General features: G+C 36.0%; 1 protein-coding gene across 6 annotated transcripts; it reads left to right on the plus strand.

Moving 5' to 3' along the window:
- The first annotated feature begins 8,760 nt into the window (after positions 1–8,760).
- On the plus strand, positions 8,761–17,496 carry LOC119075307 (coiled-coil domain-containing protein 85C-A). Of its 6 annotated transcripts, none has more exons than XM_037181719.1 (5): positions 8,761–9,224; positions 11,148–11,983; positions 16,492–16,680; positions 16,743–16,982; positions 17,066–17,496. In XM_037181719.1, exons 2-5 carry the CDS (start codon positions 11,366–11,368, stop codon positions 17,402–17,404), a joined length of 1,386 nt encoding a protein of 461 aa, XP_037037614.1. In that variant the 5' UTR covers positions 8,761–9,224; positions 11,148–11,365; the 3' UTR covers positions 17,405–17,496. The 6 variants fall into 6 exon arrangements, with proteins under 6 accessions (XP_037037614.1, XP_037037613.1, XP_037037615.1 ...); XM_037181718.1 differs by having other exon boundaries at positions 8,761–9,040; XM_037181720.1 differs by having other exon boundaries at positions 8,761–9,029.
- The last annotated feature ends 2,067 nt before the right edge of the window (positions 17,497–19,563 follow it).

Genomic DNA, 19,563 nt, shown 5'->3' on the forward strand with positions numbered 1-19,563 from the left:
GTGAGGTAGAGACCTTGATGTGCACCAGGTACAGGGCGCCAAGCAGTTTTCCATATAGGTCGGCCAAATTTGATCAGATTTCGACTGTTCTTGCTTAATTAGATACTAGATAGGTATTGACCGAACCAATCAGGGAAAAAGGTTTATGAAATTCGGTTCATCGGAGCGTAAGCTGGGTCACTTCGAGTTCATTTTCATTCGGTGTATCAGGTCCCTCATTTGACATTCGAAAAATGAACTGCTTCTTCTTGGGTTTAGTGAAGACCGAGATTTAAAGTACGAAAATATTTGTTTAACACTGCCATCAAAACAATATGTAATAAATTCAAAATACATTTTGTTGGAAGGTACTTAATGTAGTTTACAATATAAATGAGCACGCAGCACTAGAAATAAGAATTCATTGAAAATAAAATAAAAAAGGGATCTTAGAACCGAACAAATTAACCGAACAAAAATGTCAATTTTGAAGAAAAGGAAACCAAAATAAACGACAGAATATCGAATTGGACAGTTTAGTGTAAGTGAATAAATTGAAGAGGACAACTTAATTAAACTGAATGATAATCCGCATGTCCCCTGTACATAAGTATATATTTAAGTTTAAGTGCATAATTACATGCCAAACTCGAAAAAGTAAGATTATTATCGTTAATTATAACCATCTACCGCTGGTGAATATCCATTTATAATAAAATACAAATTTACCGAAGAAAATAAACATAATTGAAGAAAACAGACTACATCTAGGAAAATGTTTCTTTTTCACGTGTGCGAGATTAACGATTAACGATTCGTTGATACTATCTGGCAATAGGATGGCTTCTACGTTGGTATGAGTACCCACTGTATTTCATTGTATTCCAGATGATTGGTGTGAATATTGATTTGATCAATGTTTTACAATAGAGCATGGACCGAGTTACGCACACTCATATGAAATTGTATACATACAGACTTGCTAAAGCGTACTAAAAAGCGGCCAAGTATTGAACTAATCCTACAATCTATGCAGATTTTGGTTCGAATCGTATCCAATTTGTCTCGCTTATCATTTTTTTTAAAGCTCAACATTACATTTCCAGTTTACTTTGTTGTCAAAGTTTAAGGCTGGATATATTGCTGTTTATGCCTGTGGATTTGCAGGCTTGAATGTTATTTTGGGTCTCGACGACGCCCTCTCCAAATTAGTCGTGGCCTAGCTTCACCGAGGAGTTGGTTACCACAAGCTTCCACTAAGTTGCTCACGAAATTCGAATTACAGTGTCTAATTCTTAAAAACCAGCCACTCTTCAGAATTTTAAATAAATCCACTAAATCCAATACACATTACATTCCATAATTTTTGGCAGTTATCAAGCGTACTATAGCTGCATATATTAGCGGGTCTTTTTCAAATGCCGAAATTTGCTTCAATTCAAGTTCAATTTTTACATTGATCAATTAGTTTCGGTGATCATTCTAGTAATTATTACGCACTACATGGAAATGGAGTTGATTTAAATTCTACTTTACACACATTAAATTGTTACTTTTGTTATTCAAATTCAATGCATAAAACGTATTATACAAAGCCAGTCCACTCAGCCAAATATATTTTCTATTGAATTGGCAATTGTCAAAAAAAAAATTCGAAGCCATTGATTTATGATGAAGAGAAGGTACATTCATCTCGCAGAAATTTTATTTTGTCATTACTTTTTCCTGCTTGACCTTTAGTATTTGTGTATTTACTTTGAGTTATCATGAATAATAAAAAGAATTTCTTTATAATTGCGCTCGAATAAAATTGCGCTAATATTATTGCGCCATGTATACACCCCCCCTGAACCAAAATAAAGTTTTACAGAAAATGCACCCAAAAATTGATTGCTGTTCTAAATAGAGTGACTCTAGGGGAGTTCAAAACGATGGTCCGTTAAGCTGGACCAGATGCCAGTGCCGCCACATCACACGGACAAAATGGACATTTGCCTAGGGCGCAGCGATTTGAGGGCGTAAAATTTTAGAAAAATGTGCTAATGTGTCGCTTCACTTGCATTTTAACATTATTGATTTGGACTTATATTTTTGCTGTAAAATACATAAGTTTTTCAAAATTTTCGCCTGCGGCGCAAACTTCATTTAATTTAGCTTTCTGATGTACTGTAACATTATTACAATTGAAGGTTGCATTAAATATCAATTGATAAATTTCCATACGAATATTTTTAGAACAAATTTGCAATATATCGTTAGTACCATTTGGAAAAATTATTGCCTAGGCTGCAATTGTGACTAAGTTACTTAGATAAAACGAACAAAACCGCGAGTTAACGCAACTCTTTGACAATAATTCAATTATTAGCATTATTATTAATTTAAAACCCTTGTACAAAATATCTCGGTAAAAAAACGATCTTTATTGCCCCGAATTCGCAATTAAAATACCTTTGGAATAAGCTTTCACAAGGAAAATTGCAAACTATTTAAACCGTGAAACTGACATTATTTGTTCAAAAATCACATGAAATTCAATCTCGGCTCAACTTGTAAGTTGTGAGAGGCCTACAAATTTAATGCAGAGTATCTGTACCTGCTCTCAGTACACAGGTGCTTACGAGAACTCGTCAACTTTCAGAAAATCCGACAGCTTATATTCAGTTTAAAAAAAAACTATTATTAAAATTAATTGTAGTGAGATGGTAACGTCTGTTGTTTTTTTCATTTAAAAATAATACCAAAACAGCTTTTGCAAAATCATATTTAAAATAGAATCTCTAACCTGAACGACATACAAACATGAAAGGAACGGCTGGTAAGCTGAAACCCATTATCAAGATATCAGACCCAAACACAATTTAATTCAACAAGAGATGAACGAAATTGCAAACACAAGACTCGTAACTCGATCGATGGGTAGGCAACCTAGACCATAAAGTTAACAATTCAACGCTAACCCTGAAAGTTAGTTGTACGCAAAGATAAAGCGAGGAAGAAGAAGAGTCTCGGGTAGAGGTGGAAACATTATTTTGCCTAGGGCGCCAAAAACCTGGTGGCGGCACTGCCAGATGCTTCCCCACAACATACATTTTTTTTCTTAGTTGTATGGGGTTGGGGTAGCATCTGGTCCAGCTAAACGGACCATCGTTTTGAACTCCCCTAGGGTCACTCTATTTAGAACAGCAATCAATTTTTGGGTGCATTTTCGGTAAAACTTTATTTTGGTTCAATGTGTTCAATGGTTCAATGGGGGGTGTGTGTATTTCTTGACACAATTATTATCGCATTCCAATTTTAGAGCGAAAGAGTTATAAATCCACGCCATTCATTAGTCGTATAAATTTATACGTCAGAGAGAGCTTTTTTCTCCTTTCTTACGATCTGACAGTTTTTCTATTTTGCGATTTAGTATGGAAATGAAAACTAAAATTGAGATATCTTTGCTGTTTTAAGTGGTTTTTCATATTTTTTTTTGGACCAAAATGTTTTAAAATGTGTTTGGAATCGATTGACATTAACAAAATAATAAAATAGAATTTTTTTTTTCACACAATCTGTTATATATAAAATAAATTTATGGCGTGGATTACAAAAATTTAATCAAAAGAATAAAAGAAATGAAAAAGTAAAATTTCTGAGTGATGAATGTACCTTCTCGTCATCATAAATCAATGGTTTCCATATTATCTTGACAATTGAAATTTCAATAGAAAATGTATGTTTTCTCAATTCCGGGCCATAATCATCACCTTTCCATGCATCCATTTAATGTCGTTTTGAATGTATTTATTTCACAGTGCGTTTTTGATTATTTTTTTCGCACTTGGGCTTTTTCACATTTTTTTCGCACGCTACATAGCTTAGTACCTTTAAGAAAGACTAAATTTTATAAATAAAAACTTTGCACAGACCAGGATTTGAACATCCAACACCAAAATTCTTCCAAACACCAAGCAACGACCATAGCCATTCGGCTACAGAGTCACACAATTATACAGAACTTGATTTTATTTAGCGCGTCTCTATACAGTATACATCACATTGCAATGTGTATATAGTGCAGGTTGCTTGATCGTTCAAATGAATTCATGTTTGCATGTGAATGTTTGGTAGAAATTTTGGTAATAGGTATTTTGCATTGGAAAGGTGATTATGGCCCGAAATTGCGAAAAACGTTGTATCTACCACGGTAGGTATGCCGGTATTTTTTCGCACACGACGTCTTGTCGACCTCGGCTTCGCCTCGGATCGACAATCGACATCTAATGAGAAAAAATACCTTCATACCTACCTTGGTAGATAAATAACTATTACTGATGGGACTGGTTTTGTAGAATAGATTTTATGCATCTAATAACAAAAACAAAAAATGTGTGTAAAGTGAATTTACATACTTTTGTTTTCCCTAGAGTCGAAAGTGGCGAATTACATCACTAGGGAAAACAAGAAAATTGGTTTAGGTTTCAAAAGCATGTAAAATCCATTACAAAACTCGGGATAAAAGTTGAAAAGACTCGTTTTCGTGTAGTTGTTGACCTCGGCTTCGCCTCGGATCAACGAAATTCACACGAAAACTCTACTTTTCAACTTTTTATCCCTTGGCATGTAAAATACTATTGTCTCATCTCTATTCGAATGTAGTGCATAATAATTACTAGAATGATCACCGAAACTAATTGATCAATGCAAAAATTGAACTTGAATTGAAGCAAATTTATTCGGTATTTGAAAAATAACCCGCTAATATATGAAGCTACAGTACTTTTGAAAACTGCCAAAAATATGGAATGTAATGTGGATTGGATTCATTTAAAATTCCCGATAGTGACTGGGTTATAATTGTTAACCGCTGTAAGTTAATATTTTGAAATTCATTTTGAATTTTTCCATGAACTGTCTCCCAATCTCACTGTACAAGTTGACTTTTAAGAAGGGATGTACTTAGAGCACTGCGCCGTTCAGCCGATGGACAGTTGGCGGCTAAAACGTAGCCGACACCCTTCGGCGGCCGGCTAGTATGATATTTATGGCGGCTAGCCGGCTCAGCCGGCTGAATAACATAATTAAAATACAGTAGAAGAAAAGTGAATACCGTTAGGTTTACTGATTTGGGACTAGTTTTGGATTTCAAATGATTCCACACAAAATGTGTTTAACAAAAGAGGACCTAGATTAATTTCATTTCAGTTGGCGATCGCGTGCCTACCAAAAATTCCGAATGTGAAATATTAGTCCTTTATTGGTTAAACAAATTTTGTGTGGAATCATTTGGAATCCAAATGAGTGCCAGATCAAAATACCTGACGATATTCACTTTTGTTCTCCTGTATTGCTACAATCGAATCAAATCTCAAAGAAGTACGCAAGTCAGAAGTCAGTTACAGAGATATTTGTTTCATATGGATTAGACGAAACCGCTTCCATTCAAAAAAGGAATCAAACATTCAACAAAGGCTTTAGCTGTTTAAGCTGATCTCACTCGTACTACAACTAAAACACGCGCACGATTTACCATTTCACATGTAGTACATTCATGACTTTATTGTACTGCCCTCTACCAGTCGACAGGTGCGTACACAATTTTGTAAGCCAACGAAAAAAATAGCTGCAAAATTCTCCCAAACTGTGTTAAAACCAAAACTTTCGCAAGCCATCTTCCGCCGCCGATTTTTAACACGGCTGAGGCGGCTGATAAGGGTAACGGCGGCGGTTCCGGCTGATGTGCTTTTTCGGCGGCGGCCTCGGCGTGGCTGAACGGCGCAGTGCTCTAGGTGTACTTAAACGTAGATATATCCTTACTCATTTGTGGCTTTTTTAATCCACTACTGGATGTAAGCATCCCAATGAAAGGTATTTAGCCATCAAACACCACGCGGGGTAGTGCGGGTCGGTGAGTGTGGACCACATGCTTTACGTGAATTCCGAACCAAGCCAACAGGTTAGCAAAGCCTTTAGGATTTTTCGTCTGGTGCTGATTTTATCTGCGCCTAAAGTTAAACTTCAAATTTAAAATTCATTGTGAATGGGTTACGTCATTCATGTCATTCTTCTATGCACGTTTCGTTAAGGACACCAAACACCTCAAATGCGCAGATTATGAAGCTTGGGTTCGCTTAGGAACGTTACTTTCATGCCACACATTGAGGAAAAAAACAATACAGAATTTACCCTCACCAGGATATTGAACCCGGATTTTCTTGGTGGAAGTACGTTACCACTGAGCCAACCCGTTCCTTGATGTCTTGATGGCTACAAATTCTAGACTTGCCGCAATCTGGTAAAAAATATGTTTTCTGAACTCAAATCAAATCAATTTTCTTATAAGATGAAGTTGTATTTAAGTGCGGTTCAAAATAATCTATGAATAGATTAGGAACGAAACAGCCCTAGTGTCGTCAAATGGAATCCAATCTTCTTTTTTCTCTTTTTTCAGGGTCAGCGTTTGATTTATTTTAAGGCCGATGTGAATTCTTCATTAATCGTGTTGTTACGGGCAGGGCCGTAGCTAGACAAGATTTTCAGGGCGGGCTCAAGCCCTTAGATTGAAACTTTATAAAAAGCTTTACGTTTATTGTGCAGAAGTAGATGTTAAAACGATTGTCGTAATTTATTATACTATTTTTGTTTGTGTTTACTAAAACTAGATTGTGTAAAGTATTAGTTAGTTGTGACAACGCGAGCGGAGGGAGCGAATTTTTTTCAGTAATAATGATAGAGACAATTTCAATTTTCATTTGATTTCTTTTGAACATAACATCGGTAGTCAGGATGACCATTTGATGCCGACTTCACTATTGCAACAACGCCCTTTCATTTTTGAAAACTTAAAGAAATGGCCATCCCCTCAAGAAAGACTCAAAGAATTGACTACAAAAAAAATTAGATTTCGAAAACGTACTGCCTTTTCAAAATCCATGCTTTGAGAAAAAACTTCCAAAAATTTTCTAGCGGTGCAACAGCCGTCTCAACTTGTCTATGAAAACCGCTGCCATGATCCGATATCTTTAGCAGCTTATCAGGTTTTAGTAGTTCAAGAACGAATGCTTTTTTTATGAGAAAGCAAATCGTACAGAAAAGCTGTTCAATGTCATTAACAAAGTCATGTAGCTACACTGGAAGTTACTTGTTGACGACCATTTAAAATTCAAAATGCGAAAAATGTAGCTACTGAGCCAAGTGAACGCTGAACATCTTTTATGACCTTCAGCTTTCAGCGTAGATCAGACCTAAAGCATTCATTTTTGACCTGAATTTACCTGATTCCGAGCCCTCAAACCTTGATCAGGATTTAGATGAACAAAAGTACTTGATGACTCAAAAATGAAAAATTTCAAAAATTTCGTGTTTAAACAACTAAACAAGTTTTTGTCTCAACACGTCCATCAAAGGTAATTCGGGATTAGGATAGCCAAAGGTTGAAGGAAAAAACGCTTTGAGCATCTTGAATGTTTTTCATACAGCGTCCTGCATTAAAACTCAAAATTGTTTTAAGTCTCTACCATGTAAATAGCCGCGCAGCGAGACTTTTTTTAATGAACTTAGAAGATATACACAGCAAATGAACAAACAGAATTAGGTTGATAAATACATAAGGCATATGAGAGACATCAACTTCAATCGATATGTCTTTAAGTTAACAGAATTTCCAGATGAACTCTAGAAGTTCCAGGGTGGGCTCGCAAGATTTCAGGGCGGGCTCAGCCCGCCTAAGCCCATTAGTAGCTACGGCCCTGGTTACGGGTCTCGCACTCACAATCAGTCAAATGGATTCAAATAAAATCTGCAAACTTAGGCTTAAAGCGCTTAAAAAGTTTTCAATAACATTTTTCGAAGAAGGTTGAGTGCCAGAGACTTTTGGAAAGATTAAAAATGAATCCATAAACAAGATTCGGTCTTTATAATCTAAAAAAAATTTCAATTTAATCCAGGATCTTTCTCGGTGCAGTTGGGTACCGACAAGAGTAATAAAAGAAATGCTGAGAGTTCGAAGACAAAATTTGTTCCAGCTTGGAGATGTATTATTTGTTATTATCCAATGCATGAGTGAATGGTAAAGTATTCAATCCATTCGTTCACACTTTACACACCTGAAAATATTGAATGAAATAAAGCTCTTAAATGAACAACATTTATGAATAGTGAATACGTGTACTGTAAAGCAAACACACACTTCCTAAAACGTATTCCCGTATGTGAGTTTAAAAGTTGCTATAGTGTGTATTGACTTTATAGTAAAATATACGACAAAACAATTTTTTTTTTGTGAATTGTACAAACACAAACATATGCAAAAGAACAAGAGATTTCAACAACAGGGTTTTCAAAAAGACTTATTGTTCTTCACAGGGTCATTCATAGGAAAAACAAAATATGAAAAAGGTAAGAATGAATCTTTCAACGCCCACGCAACCATATAACAAACATGAAATGTAGAAAGTCAATTCAGAATTTTCAAGTCGTTTTACGTCAGTTTACAATAAAAATAGCAATCTCACAATGAGAGAATTAAATTCATTATATTGGGGGCCTGACCTGCCCTCCCCAAGTATACAACCTAGATTAAATCGATAAATCGCTATACTGATTTTTGATCGAGTCAAATTTTATAATTGATCTACACTCCTATATGTGAAATTTCCAATCCGTCTCTGCTATAGTTTAATTTGTAAACTCAACACTCAAACGTAGAAAACAACGAACACCATATATTTAATGTGTTTGTGTTGAAGAATACATATAATTCCATGCAACATAATATCCATGCTGTTGAGAGTATGGTTTACTGACCAATGTTTAAGTTGATTGAAAATTTCCATGTAAAATCGTATGGGTTTGACTCGAAACGACACAAGAAGCAACCATACAAAGTTGTAAGGCTTGTTTGGTATCTGCTGAATTCGTAATTTGATTGTGGTTTTGTGACAAAATTTTCGAAAGATCGAGTTTAATTTTACCGAGTGTTTCATACGCAAAGTGTCGTCCCGAATGTGAAATAAAACGTGGTAATGGTGTAGAGAGTTTAATTGTTCGCTAAGCTAAAAACGCAAGTGTGAATTAAGTACATATGAAATAAATCATAGACTCTACAATGTTGAGAAAACTTTAAATTCAAACCAAACAAAAGAGCCGACGAAAATCCCTAGAATTATTTAGCTAACAAACTTTAACTTCTCTTTGACTAGGTATATCAAGAATTAAACGAAAAACAAAAATTATTCTTGTTCTTAATTTGTTGGAACACGGTATGCTGTTGATATTGTCTTGTTGAGTTATTGTATTGTGCGACGATTCTTCGAGTAGATAGTGCTATTTTGTGGCCTTACTTTCAAAATACTTAAATTTGTCTACGTCATAGCTAAAATTATTCAAATCTATTCGGAAACAAAACTTTTTCTTCATTTAACAATTTGGTTGGGTAGGTACTGTATTGTGAAATAAATATCAAGCAAAAAGAATTTCTTTGCTCAATTATATTATGTCCTATGACGGACGTGTGAAGTTGACCAGACAATAGCAGTCGATTCGATGAAGGACGAAAATGCATAGGTAGGCCTTAGATTTTGGTGCGAAACGCTTGCTAATACAAATACATGAAACGAATATGTCCTCTGCTCCTGCCTGGTATACTTTACTCTGCAGTGCTCCTATAGAATGATTTCCAATTCATGAAATACAAATACCTATACCATGTCACCTCTGTTTTTAAATGCATACTGACGGGTTGACAACTGAATGGTTTAATCAACAGTCATTTACAGATGAATCGGAAAACCTTTGATTAATTTGTTTTGACTGCTAATTTGTAAAACGAAACCCTAGAAGACCATATTGTCAGCTATGTCTGCAAGAGTGCAAGATCTCTAAGCCAACGAAGCTCGCGCTGCACCAATGAAAAATTATGTGTAATAGTAGGGCTTCACATACAATAAAAATTATGTTTTTGACATGTTTTCCATATTTCCAATCTTGTTTGCAATATGTAATCGTCAATCAAACATTTATCATCAAAAAGAGAGGAAATAATTCTCGCTGTCATTACTGGTTTGATGGTCCACTTTCTGTTATGGAATGAAAAAAGTTAAAAAATAAAATTCATCTTGGTTGGATAGATGTATGACAGTATGACCTCGATCCTAAACTTGATTTTTTTTGTTGTATATATTGCTACAAGCGATACAGTTATAAAAAAGAAATGTCGAAGGCTTTGTCAACAAAACTTTTTTAGACCCGTACGAAGTACTGGGATCTTATACGTTTACGCATACGTTAACACGTCGAGCTCGACTCCCTTAAACCTACAATGGTTGTCTAGAGATACCAAATCAGCAAAATGAACGTCTGTCAGCACAGTAACTTGAGTAAACCGAACCCGATTTTGAAAATTCTTTTTTCCCGTTTGGTAATGTCAAAAGAATAATCTTGGAGTGAGCTCATCCGGCTACTCGGTCGTACAGTGAAGGTGGTTTTTTGCCAACGAACATCTCGAGTAAACTTTGACCGATTTCATGCATTTTTTTTCGTTTTTCCCCTATCTAATAAAACGAAATTAGTCGAGATCCGTTCAAATTTGGCCGACTTACAAACAAAAACTGTATGGCGCCCTGTACCTTGTTCACACCAAGGAGTCTAGCTCACGAGTCGGTCATCCGATTTTTATTGTAAATACCCTACATTTGACGTATCACTTACAAGTGTAGCGTTTAAATGTCCTGTGATATCTTCGAGAAACCCTAAAGCACTCATTGGGCTCCAGCTCCAGAGGGGTCGACCCAAAATCACCAATCTTCGAACAGCCTTTCTTTTGACATTACCAAACAGGAAAAAAAGAATTTTCAAAATCGTATGCGTTTCACTCAAGCTATCGTGAAAAAAAATTAGCGAAAAATTCGTAACCAGTTCATGAATTAAATGGTTTACACAGTTTCCTAATAGAAATGACTCCGCCGCACATTGAATAAAATTGAAAATAAAATATAAAAAAGGCATAACGTCTTTCTTGGTCCAGATAAAAGAGAAGAGAAAGATCTCATAACCAGTTTTTGTACGAACCGTGTGCATATCCATCTACATGAAACAAACCACTGTAAAAGAGGTGTTTCCGATTCCACTCTCGTGTGCACAAGTGCGCATTTTATTTATAGAATTTGAATTTCGAAATCATTTAGTTCCATCGCAGACATTGAACAGAAGTAAGGTCATTGTGCATCAATATGACCGATAGTATGTGTGCTGTAAGGCAAAGGTAAAACAATAAAAAACGAGAAACGAACAGTGTCACTTCAAAACGTTGTGAATCGTTCTGAGAACAAAAATTCGTGTGGAACGAATCGAGTGATAATTAAGAAGTCATAATATTTATCCAAACACACATCACATTGCCGTCATGTCCACAAATACCAACAACCACAAATTAACTGGTAATATTAATAGTTTATCAAATAAACATCAACTACCGCCAACGTCGCAGCCTCAACCACAGCACCATCAGTCAACCAATTTAGGTTCAACCGTACAAGGAACACAGAATCAACAGCAGACCATTCCACCGCGATATCAGCCGCCCCCTCAACCACCTGGAGGAATTTTAAAAAACATTCCCAGCAGCAAAACCGTTTCGTCTTATTATACGGGTGAACAAAACAACGGGCCACAACAACTGAAATACCCTCCAGACGTTCCGAAGGTAGCTGCTGTTTATATTCCAGAAAGTGTACGTTCCGCCAATCCGAAAGTGATACCATCACGGTTACCGAACTATCGTCATTCAACCGGTCAGGTTTTGTCGCAACCACAACAAATAACTCAGCATACACAAATTCAAATACATCAGCCACCCCAGCAACAGAATTCCCGTTTAATATCCGACGAAAATCAGAACCATCGACAATCACAGCAATCACAAGAAATGTTGAAATTCGTAAGAAAACCGGAAAATGAAACGAGCGTCGCGACAAATTCAAATACTGGACGATTATCAGCAGAACAGAATCGTCATTTGCAGGTGAGTATTTATCCTTCTTAAAAGAAGGAAAAAAATATTTTGACAGTTGTCTTACTATATTTGACGTTTCGTTTTCGTACAACATTTGTTCGGAAAAAGTGTATTTTCCTGATATTGACATTAATTAATTTAATTTTTTCAATGCCATAAGTAAAGATTTCTACGACATATAACAATTTATCGATTTTTTGGTGGATTTAAATATTTCGTGCCATAATAATGCCTGATTTAAATAAAGTACATCTTGCTCTTGTATTTCTTGCTCAATAATAGGATATTATGTCCTTGGTTGTAAGTTTGTTGTTTGGGCAAAGGTGAGCTTTACGAAACCAGACGAAGGCGAGAGTAGTAATCACTCAAGCCAAAACAATAATTTACAAGCAAATACATAAGATATTTTATCGCGTACGGTGTATGCAGGCCTCTCACACCTCCTTATTTTTCCTTATTTTCATAAAAACCTCCTTATTCCTCTTTTATTAAAAGATCCTTATTTTCCTTATTTTTCGCAAATTTAATTGACGGAAATCAAAATTAAGAAAAAAAATTCCCTTGCCCGGCAAAAATAACAATTTTTATTATTTAACACAAAGAACTCTAATAAAAAGGTGGTGTCGTAGCTCATGATCGTTCCAACATATATTTGTGTGGTCTCGAGTCTCGAGTAGAACTATTTGATTTAACATGTGAATCACCCTTAACATTGTCTCAGACATGTGTCCTTATTACAAACAAATCAAGGTTTTAGCCTTATTTACTCTTACTTCTTTCAAATTTATACTTTTATACTTTCACCAATTTATTATTTTTTCGAAATTCGAACGGGGTAAAAAACAACAGCTTTTGCAGTTAACGAGATCAAAATCTAATCCAGCAAGTTTTTAAACTTGAGGGTGGGGTCAAGTAAGAATTCAAGCCGTAAGTACGTCTTAAATTTCAAAAATTTTGTCGCATCGAAAACTGATTGAAAACTACCGCCCTACAAAAACGATAGGCACGCTAGGGGTGACGCACTTCCATTTAATCCATTTAATCAACGCACTGCTCCTAGCATGAACATAAGAAATATTTGGAGGCTGATGAAGTCACAGTAGGCACTGCGTTTCTTTCGTGAAGATAGGTGACTTGTTTTAGTTGTGTGAGTTCAAACACACAATACAATCAATCTTAAGCGGTAGCTCTCATCACAAAAGCCTCCAAATTCGACGTTTGTCAAAGTAGTGTTCATGCTAGGAGCAGTGCGTTGATTTAATCCAAAAAATTTTTTTTTAGTTTTACCGAAATAATTAGGCTACCCACCTGAATTGTAATTGTAAATTTGTAAAGTAATTGCGAAAAATAGATTTGCACGATCCCCAGCTCGTTTAAGTACTCGTGAGGTATAGGAAATTTGTTTTTGTTAAAAATGGTATTAAATTTATTTAATCCATTTAATCCACTTTACACCAAAAACTCCTAAAAGTGGATTTTTTCGCTTTTTAACATTGTAGTATGAGTTGTAGTACGTGGTTCGATCAAAATCAACAATTTTTAAGACTTTTACAGTATTTGGTAAAATGAACTTTTTTCCTATTTAATCCATTTAATCCAATTTTTATTCCATTTAATCCATTTAATACCATTTAATCCATTTAATCTAGAAGTGAGTTACCCCTCGTAGGTACGTCAAAATGAACAGTGATGCGTTTTATTTTGAAGTGCACTTACAGTGATAATTGGTAAAGCTAAGCTTTGCTACAAATCTAATTCAAGCCTTAAACGCGCCCAAAATATCCAATCGTGATAAAAGTGAATTTTACGATACAACTTTACCAAAACGATACGTCAAAATAAACAATAATGGGTTTTATTATAAAGTTGAGGCGGACTTCCGATGTTAATTGCTGTATCTTAGAATAATTTCGATTTTAATCGAAAAATTTCTCCTCATTTTGCCTTAATTTCAACTAACAATTTCCTTATTTCTCCACAAAAAGCTAAAACCGAGGGATAAATCACTGATTTTATGACAAGGATTGTATGGGATCATTAGGGATTATTTGGTGATTATATGGGATTATATGAGAAAGTGATTACCTCCTCGGCTAAAACCTCCTTAATTCCTTAATAAGGAGTCCAAATTTAGAGTGAGAGGCCTGGGTGTGTGTGTATTGTGCGCTATATACACGACGTACATAAGAGTAAACAAATTTACCCTAGAGAGCTAAAGGTTTTGCAAGCAAAATTATATCACTTAAAAAAGAGATGTTTGCCTACTGCGATAAAATACCTCACTGATATAAGGCTGTATATAAGAGACTCGTACTAATACTCGCGCAAGCGCTCGTATACGTACACGTCTCTTATATACAGCCTTATAGCAGGAATGTACTATTTTCAACAATTTTGGTCAAGTCAAAGCAATACAACCTTTTTTTAATGTAGAATTACTGACCGAGCAAAACAACAATTGTTTTAGTACTTATTAAGTACTACTTAAAGAAGTATATCCTTGCAGGGCGGCATGTGACTTACTTTTCTCACTAATTCTGACTGTTTTTGAAAGAAGCGATAGTGACTTAATTTTTCTTGATTTTTTACTTTTCTCGCTATCTCCAACTATTTCGGACAAAACTATAGATAATCGGAACAATTTCTTATTTCAACTTAATATATTTAAAAAAAAATGTTAACAAATTTTCAAAGATGTGTTCGATATTATATGAATGTTAAGATGTGTAACGTCAAGTTTCGCCGAAGTCTTATTTTCGACATTTTTTTGAAAGGTAGTAAAATCCCTGTGTAGTTATAGAAAGCATTGGAAGAAGAAATTCAAATTATTATAAGTTTGTGTATTTGCAACGTCCAAAAATATGGCCCATTTGCTGGAATGAAGAAAATCGTCTCCTGGAAACCACAAGCTGATGTGATTTTTCGACATAAATTCAAAATTCATTTGTTAGTAACGAAAAACACATTAAAAATCGAAACAAAGTAAAAATGAGCTTTTTGGACAGAGTTCTATATTCTCGTAATTTCGCCTTGTTTTTGGAAAGCACGCTTTGGAACTTGACGTCCCACCAAAATCACATCTTAACATTTTTTCGATTCTTGTATTGTTGGAATGACGTATGTCGACCTCTAGACTCTAGAGTGCGTGCAGAATAAAACCTTTGCAGAAGTATCTGCAGGATTTTTTTCTACTGGTCCTACAGCTATACCTACCTAGCTTATATTCTACCAAAAAAATCTCTACGGATTTCAAATTCCCATAGGATGAGCAAACTAAAAGTGTAAAATGATTTTCCCTACTAAGAATCACAATTCAAAAAGCAATCGTTCGGGGAATCATGTATAGAAAAGAAAGGGGAAAATAATCTTTACTCGCTACATCCCCCAAACACTCGTTTTACGCCAATGACAGTTTCCAGGAGTAGTCATGAGTAAAAATACTGACGTTACATAAATAACACTTTATCATGGCGTTGTCAATAGTAATCAATAGTAATCAATACACGAATTTCGTGTTCCTTTTTCAAGATGTTTAATCCTCCCTCACGTTTCCAACAAGGACTAGAAAGTGAAAGTATGCGCTTCAAATTGACGATTTAGAGTTGATTTTTTTTTACTATCCGGTCACTTTTCTAAATCAATTATTAGTGAAGATAATTGATCACTTTTTTTACTATTTAAGAAAAATCACATGCCGCCCGGTCCTTGCGTTCGCCCATTTTATGTGCGCTGATACTGTAATTAAGGGCATATTTTTTTGAATTGGTACTTTAGAGCCTCGGCAATTCTCCGCTATCAAAATTTTGTCTCCGCCAATAACGGATTTGTTCCACAGTTTTTCCGGCTCTTTCCATCCCCATATATCTCCCACATATCTCGGCGGTTCGCTGATGGTAAATTTTCAAAATCTGTAAAATCGTCTATCAGCGGACGCCTGAGTTTCTATGGTGAATGAATAAAACTTGCTGGAGACGATAGAGCGTGAAAAACTACGGAACAAATCCGTTATTAGCGGAGAAAAAATTTTGATAGCGGAGATCGCCGTAGAATATGGGTTTGAAAACGCAGACCTCCGCCAATTGCAATAGTTTTGTATGACCAGATACCTCAGATCAAATTTTTAACACTTTGAGGCAATAGAGAAAGGACCAGTCTAATGCCTGAAACTACGATTGTAACGCAACAGACCGTTATTGGCGGAATCTGCCCTTAATGATTCAGTCTTTTGTTAAATGCGATGATGTTGATGATTAAATCGTATCACTGCATTTCTCGCATAACATGGTAATATATTAATGTCATCGAAGATAATTTATTTTGTTTGCAAAATTGAAAATTGAAGTGTCTATCAGCACAAAATATCACATAATGATGACAATAAAGATTATATTTTGAAATTTTTATCCGGCGCAAATATGCCGGGAATCGAATTTTAATAACGTTTTTCCCCATTTCACCATATTAATGATAAAACATTTTTTTCCCGATGTGTTTAATTTTTTGCTTTCGATTTTCAGACAATGATTACAGAACTGCGCACGTTGAAAGATGCCAATCAACGTTTGAGTGATGACAATCAAGAACTACGAGATTTATGCTGTTTTCTCGACGATGATAGGCAGAAAGGGAGGAAATTAGCTAGGGAATGGCAACGATTCGGCAGATACACAGCAAGTGTTATGCGGCAAGAAGTTTCGGCTTATCAAGTATGGCAAATTCATTAATAAGCATTTACTGAATGAACAGTTCATGATATTTATTTCACTAGAATAAACTGCGCCAATTAGATGACAAGCAACAGGAATTGATACGCGATAATTTGGAATTGAAAGAGTTGTGTCTGTACTTGGATGAAGAGCGAGCCAACATTGCCGCTAATGTATCTGTATGCACAAATTGCGGAGCATCGGTTAGGGCTCAACTGCGAGATGACGGTGATGGAAGTAGTTCCAGCACAAATGCTGACGAACCAATGCCCGCTGTTCGTCAATTCGAGAGACAAGTACCGGTATGATCTACTCCTCTTTTGTCGATAAAAATGTGACTATGATTGACTCAAACTTGAGTTTAATCTCTGATTTTTCAATTTAGGAACTTAATATTCGACCCACACTGAGTGATCAGACCCTTCAATACGTCCGTTCACTGGAACGGAAAATTCGGCAATTGGAGCAGGAAAATCACAGCGACAATTCTCAAAAGAATGGTTCGTCAACCGACCACATAACTGGTGGACGACCCGAAGCAGTTGTAAGGGCTTTGCAGATATTGGAGGTCCGTGAACAACTCGAACGCGAACGAACGGCGAATGGACTTCCAACCGTGTCCACTGAGCACATGGATGATGGGGAGAAGGCGCTAGTGCTCGAAATGTGTAATGTTGTATGGAGAAAGTTGGAGGATAGTCCGAACGGCCCTGAACCGATGTAATCGCTAGTTAACATAAAAATTGAATAAAAAACAGAATTTTCCCTGGTGTGTACAAACAAATATTTTATGATCAGCTAAATATGTTAATAAAACAATTTTCCTGCGTACAGTAGTTTCAAATTTTCCAATTTGTACGGGAACATGGTTTTAAGAATCTCCGTATTAAAGAAATAATCCCTCTAACTTTCTAAAAATTGCCTCCTACTTACTAGAAAATCGTCATGGAAACAAAAATGATAGAACAGCATAGAGTAATAGCATTTCTAAACGAGCCGTCAGAACAGTCGGAGCGTTTGCTTTGCTGCGACTGAGCCCCGTACAAACCTGTACATCCATTGCGCACGTGACCCTACGTCCGTCGCCCTACTCTTACCGTAAGTCTACTGCGGCCGTAAACGTCGGTAAAGTAAAATTCTTATGAAATGTGTACGTCTTAAAAATTGCGCATAGCGCAATTACGAAGCCCCGTACGACATTCCTTTCAAATGTAACACAAACTACACTTCTCACTGATCAGTGACTTTGTAATTATCATTTTCATCGATTTATATTGTTTTTGCAAAAATCCAAAATGGCGGCCGACGGCCATTTTGTTAGAAGGTGGAATAGTACGACTGCTTTACATTCGTTAGTATCTCTCAAACAAAAACGAGCCATCAGAACAGTCGGAGCGTTTGCTGCGACTGAGCCCCGTACAAACCCGTATATCTATTGCGTACGTGACCCTAGTGCGTCTGTCACCCTACTTTGACCGTAAGCCTATTGCGCCGGTTAATGTAGTTAAAGTAAAATTATTATGTAATGTGTACATCTTATAAATTGCGCATAGCGTAATTACGAAGCCCCGTACGACGTTCCTTTCAAATGAAACAAAAATTTCAAATCGCCCTAAAAATTTTATTTTTTTGAAGGGCCTAGTATCGGCCTCAGTCCGAGGACCCAAATTTAAAATTTTTTTCGGCCTTTGATTACCTTCCAAATGAAACAAAATTTTTAAAAAAACGGATGAAATTTGCTCGAGTTATATGTAAAATACACATAGGGCCCTAGTAGTGGCCTTAGTCCAAGGACCCAAATTTAATTTTTTTTCAACAACATTCTATTCGGCCTTTGATTACCTTCCAAATGAAACAAAAATTACGAAAAACGAATGAAACTTACTCGAGTTCTATGTAAAATACACATAGGGCCCTAGTAGCATTTCACTTCTAAGGCCCTAACTCACGGTCCACTCACCCGATTTTAAAAAACTTTTTTTTCCTGGAATGGTATTGACAATACCTATCATTTGCAGTGTCATTTACAGTTCCATCGTTTATTGTGCCATAAATATCACCAAAAGACCTTAAATCACTTAGGTGGCCCTAACTCACGAAGGGCCGACCCGAATATGCCCATCTTCGAACTTAGCCTCACTATTTCGACTATCTTTCAGGGACCCGAATATGCCCATCTTCGAACTTAGCCTCACTATTTCGACTATCTTTCAGGGAAAAAAAAAAATTTTTGAAATCGGATTTGATTTACTTAAGATATCGACGTGACGGACAGATGGACAGACGGACAGACGGACAGACAGAATTTTTATTGCAGATTCGTCATCTATGAACATAGGCAAACACTTTGCCCTTACCGTCTGCTTCGAATTCCATCAATTACACACGGCATCGTAATCCTATAAGCCCCTTTGTACTTCGTACGGGGCTAAAAATTCATGAAATTCGGTCAAATTTTACTCGAGATATTAACAAACGAGCCATCAGACTGTCGGAGCGTTTGCTGCGACTGAGCCCCGTACAAACCCGTATATCTATTGCGTACGTGACCTTAGTGCATCTGTCACCCTACTTTGACCGTAAGCCTGTTGCGCCGGTTAATGTAGTTAAAGTAAAATTATTATGAAATGTGTACATCTTAGAAATTGCGCATAGCGCAATTACGAAGCCCCGTTCCTTTCAAATGAAACAAAAATTTCAAATCGCCCTAAAATTTTAATTTATTGAGTATAAATACACATAGGGCCCTAGTAACGGCCTTAGTCCGATGACCCAATTTTTTTTTTCAACTACATTCTATTCGACCTTCGATTACCTTCTAAATTAAACAAAAATTACGACAAACGGATGAAATTTACTCGAGTTGTATGTAAAATACACATA

The sequence above is a fragment of the Bradysia coprophila genome, unplaced genomic scaffold (genome assembly GCF_014529535.1).
Source record: "Bradysia coprophila strain Holo2 unplaced genomic scaffold, BU_Bcop_v1 contig_197, whole genome shotgun sequence".
Classification (NCBI taxonomy): domain Eukaryota; kingdom Metazoa; phylum Arthropoda; class Insecta; order Diptera; family Sciaridae; genus Bradysia; species Bradysia coprophila.

Bases quoted from the DNA above. Each gene is read 5' to 3' on its own strand.
- LOC119075307 (XM_037181719.1), top strand. From the start codon at position 11,366: ATGTCCACAAATACCAACAACCACAAATTAACTGGTAATATTAATAGT. The intron at 16,681-16,742 runs GTATGGCAAATT...TTATTTCACTAG, and splicing joins AAGAAGTTTCGGCTTATCAA to AATAAACTGCGCCAATTAGA. The intron at 16,983-17,065 runs GTATGATCTACT...TTTTCAATTTAG, and splicing joins AATTCGAGAGACAAGTACCG to GAACTTAATATTCGACCCAC.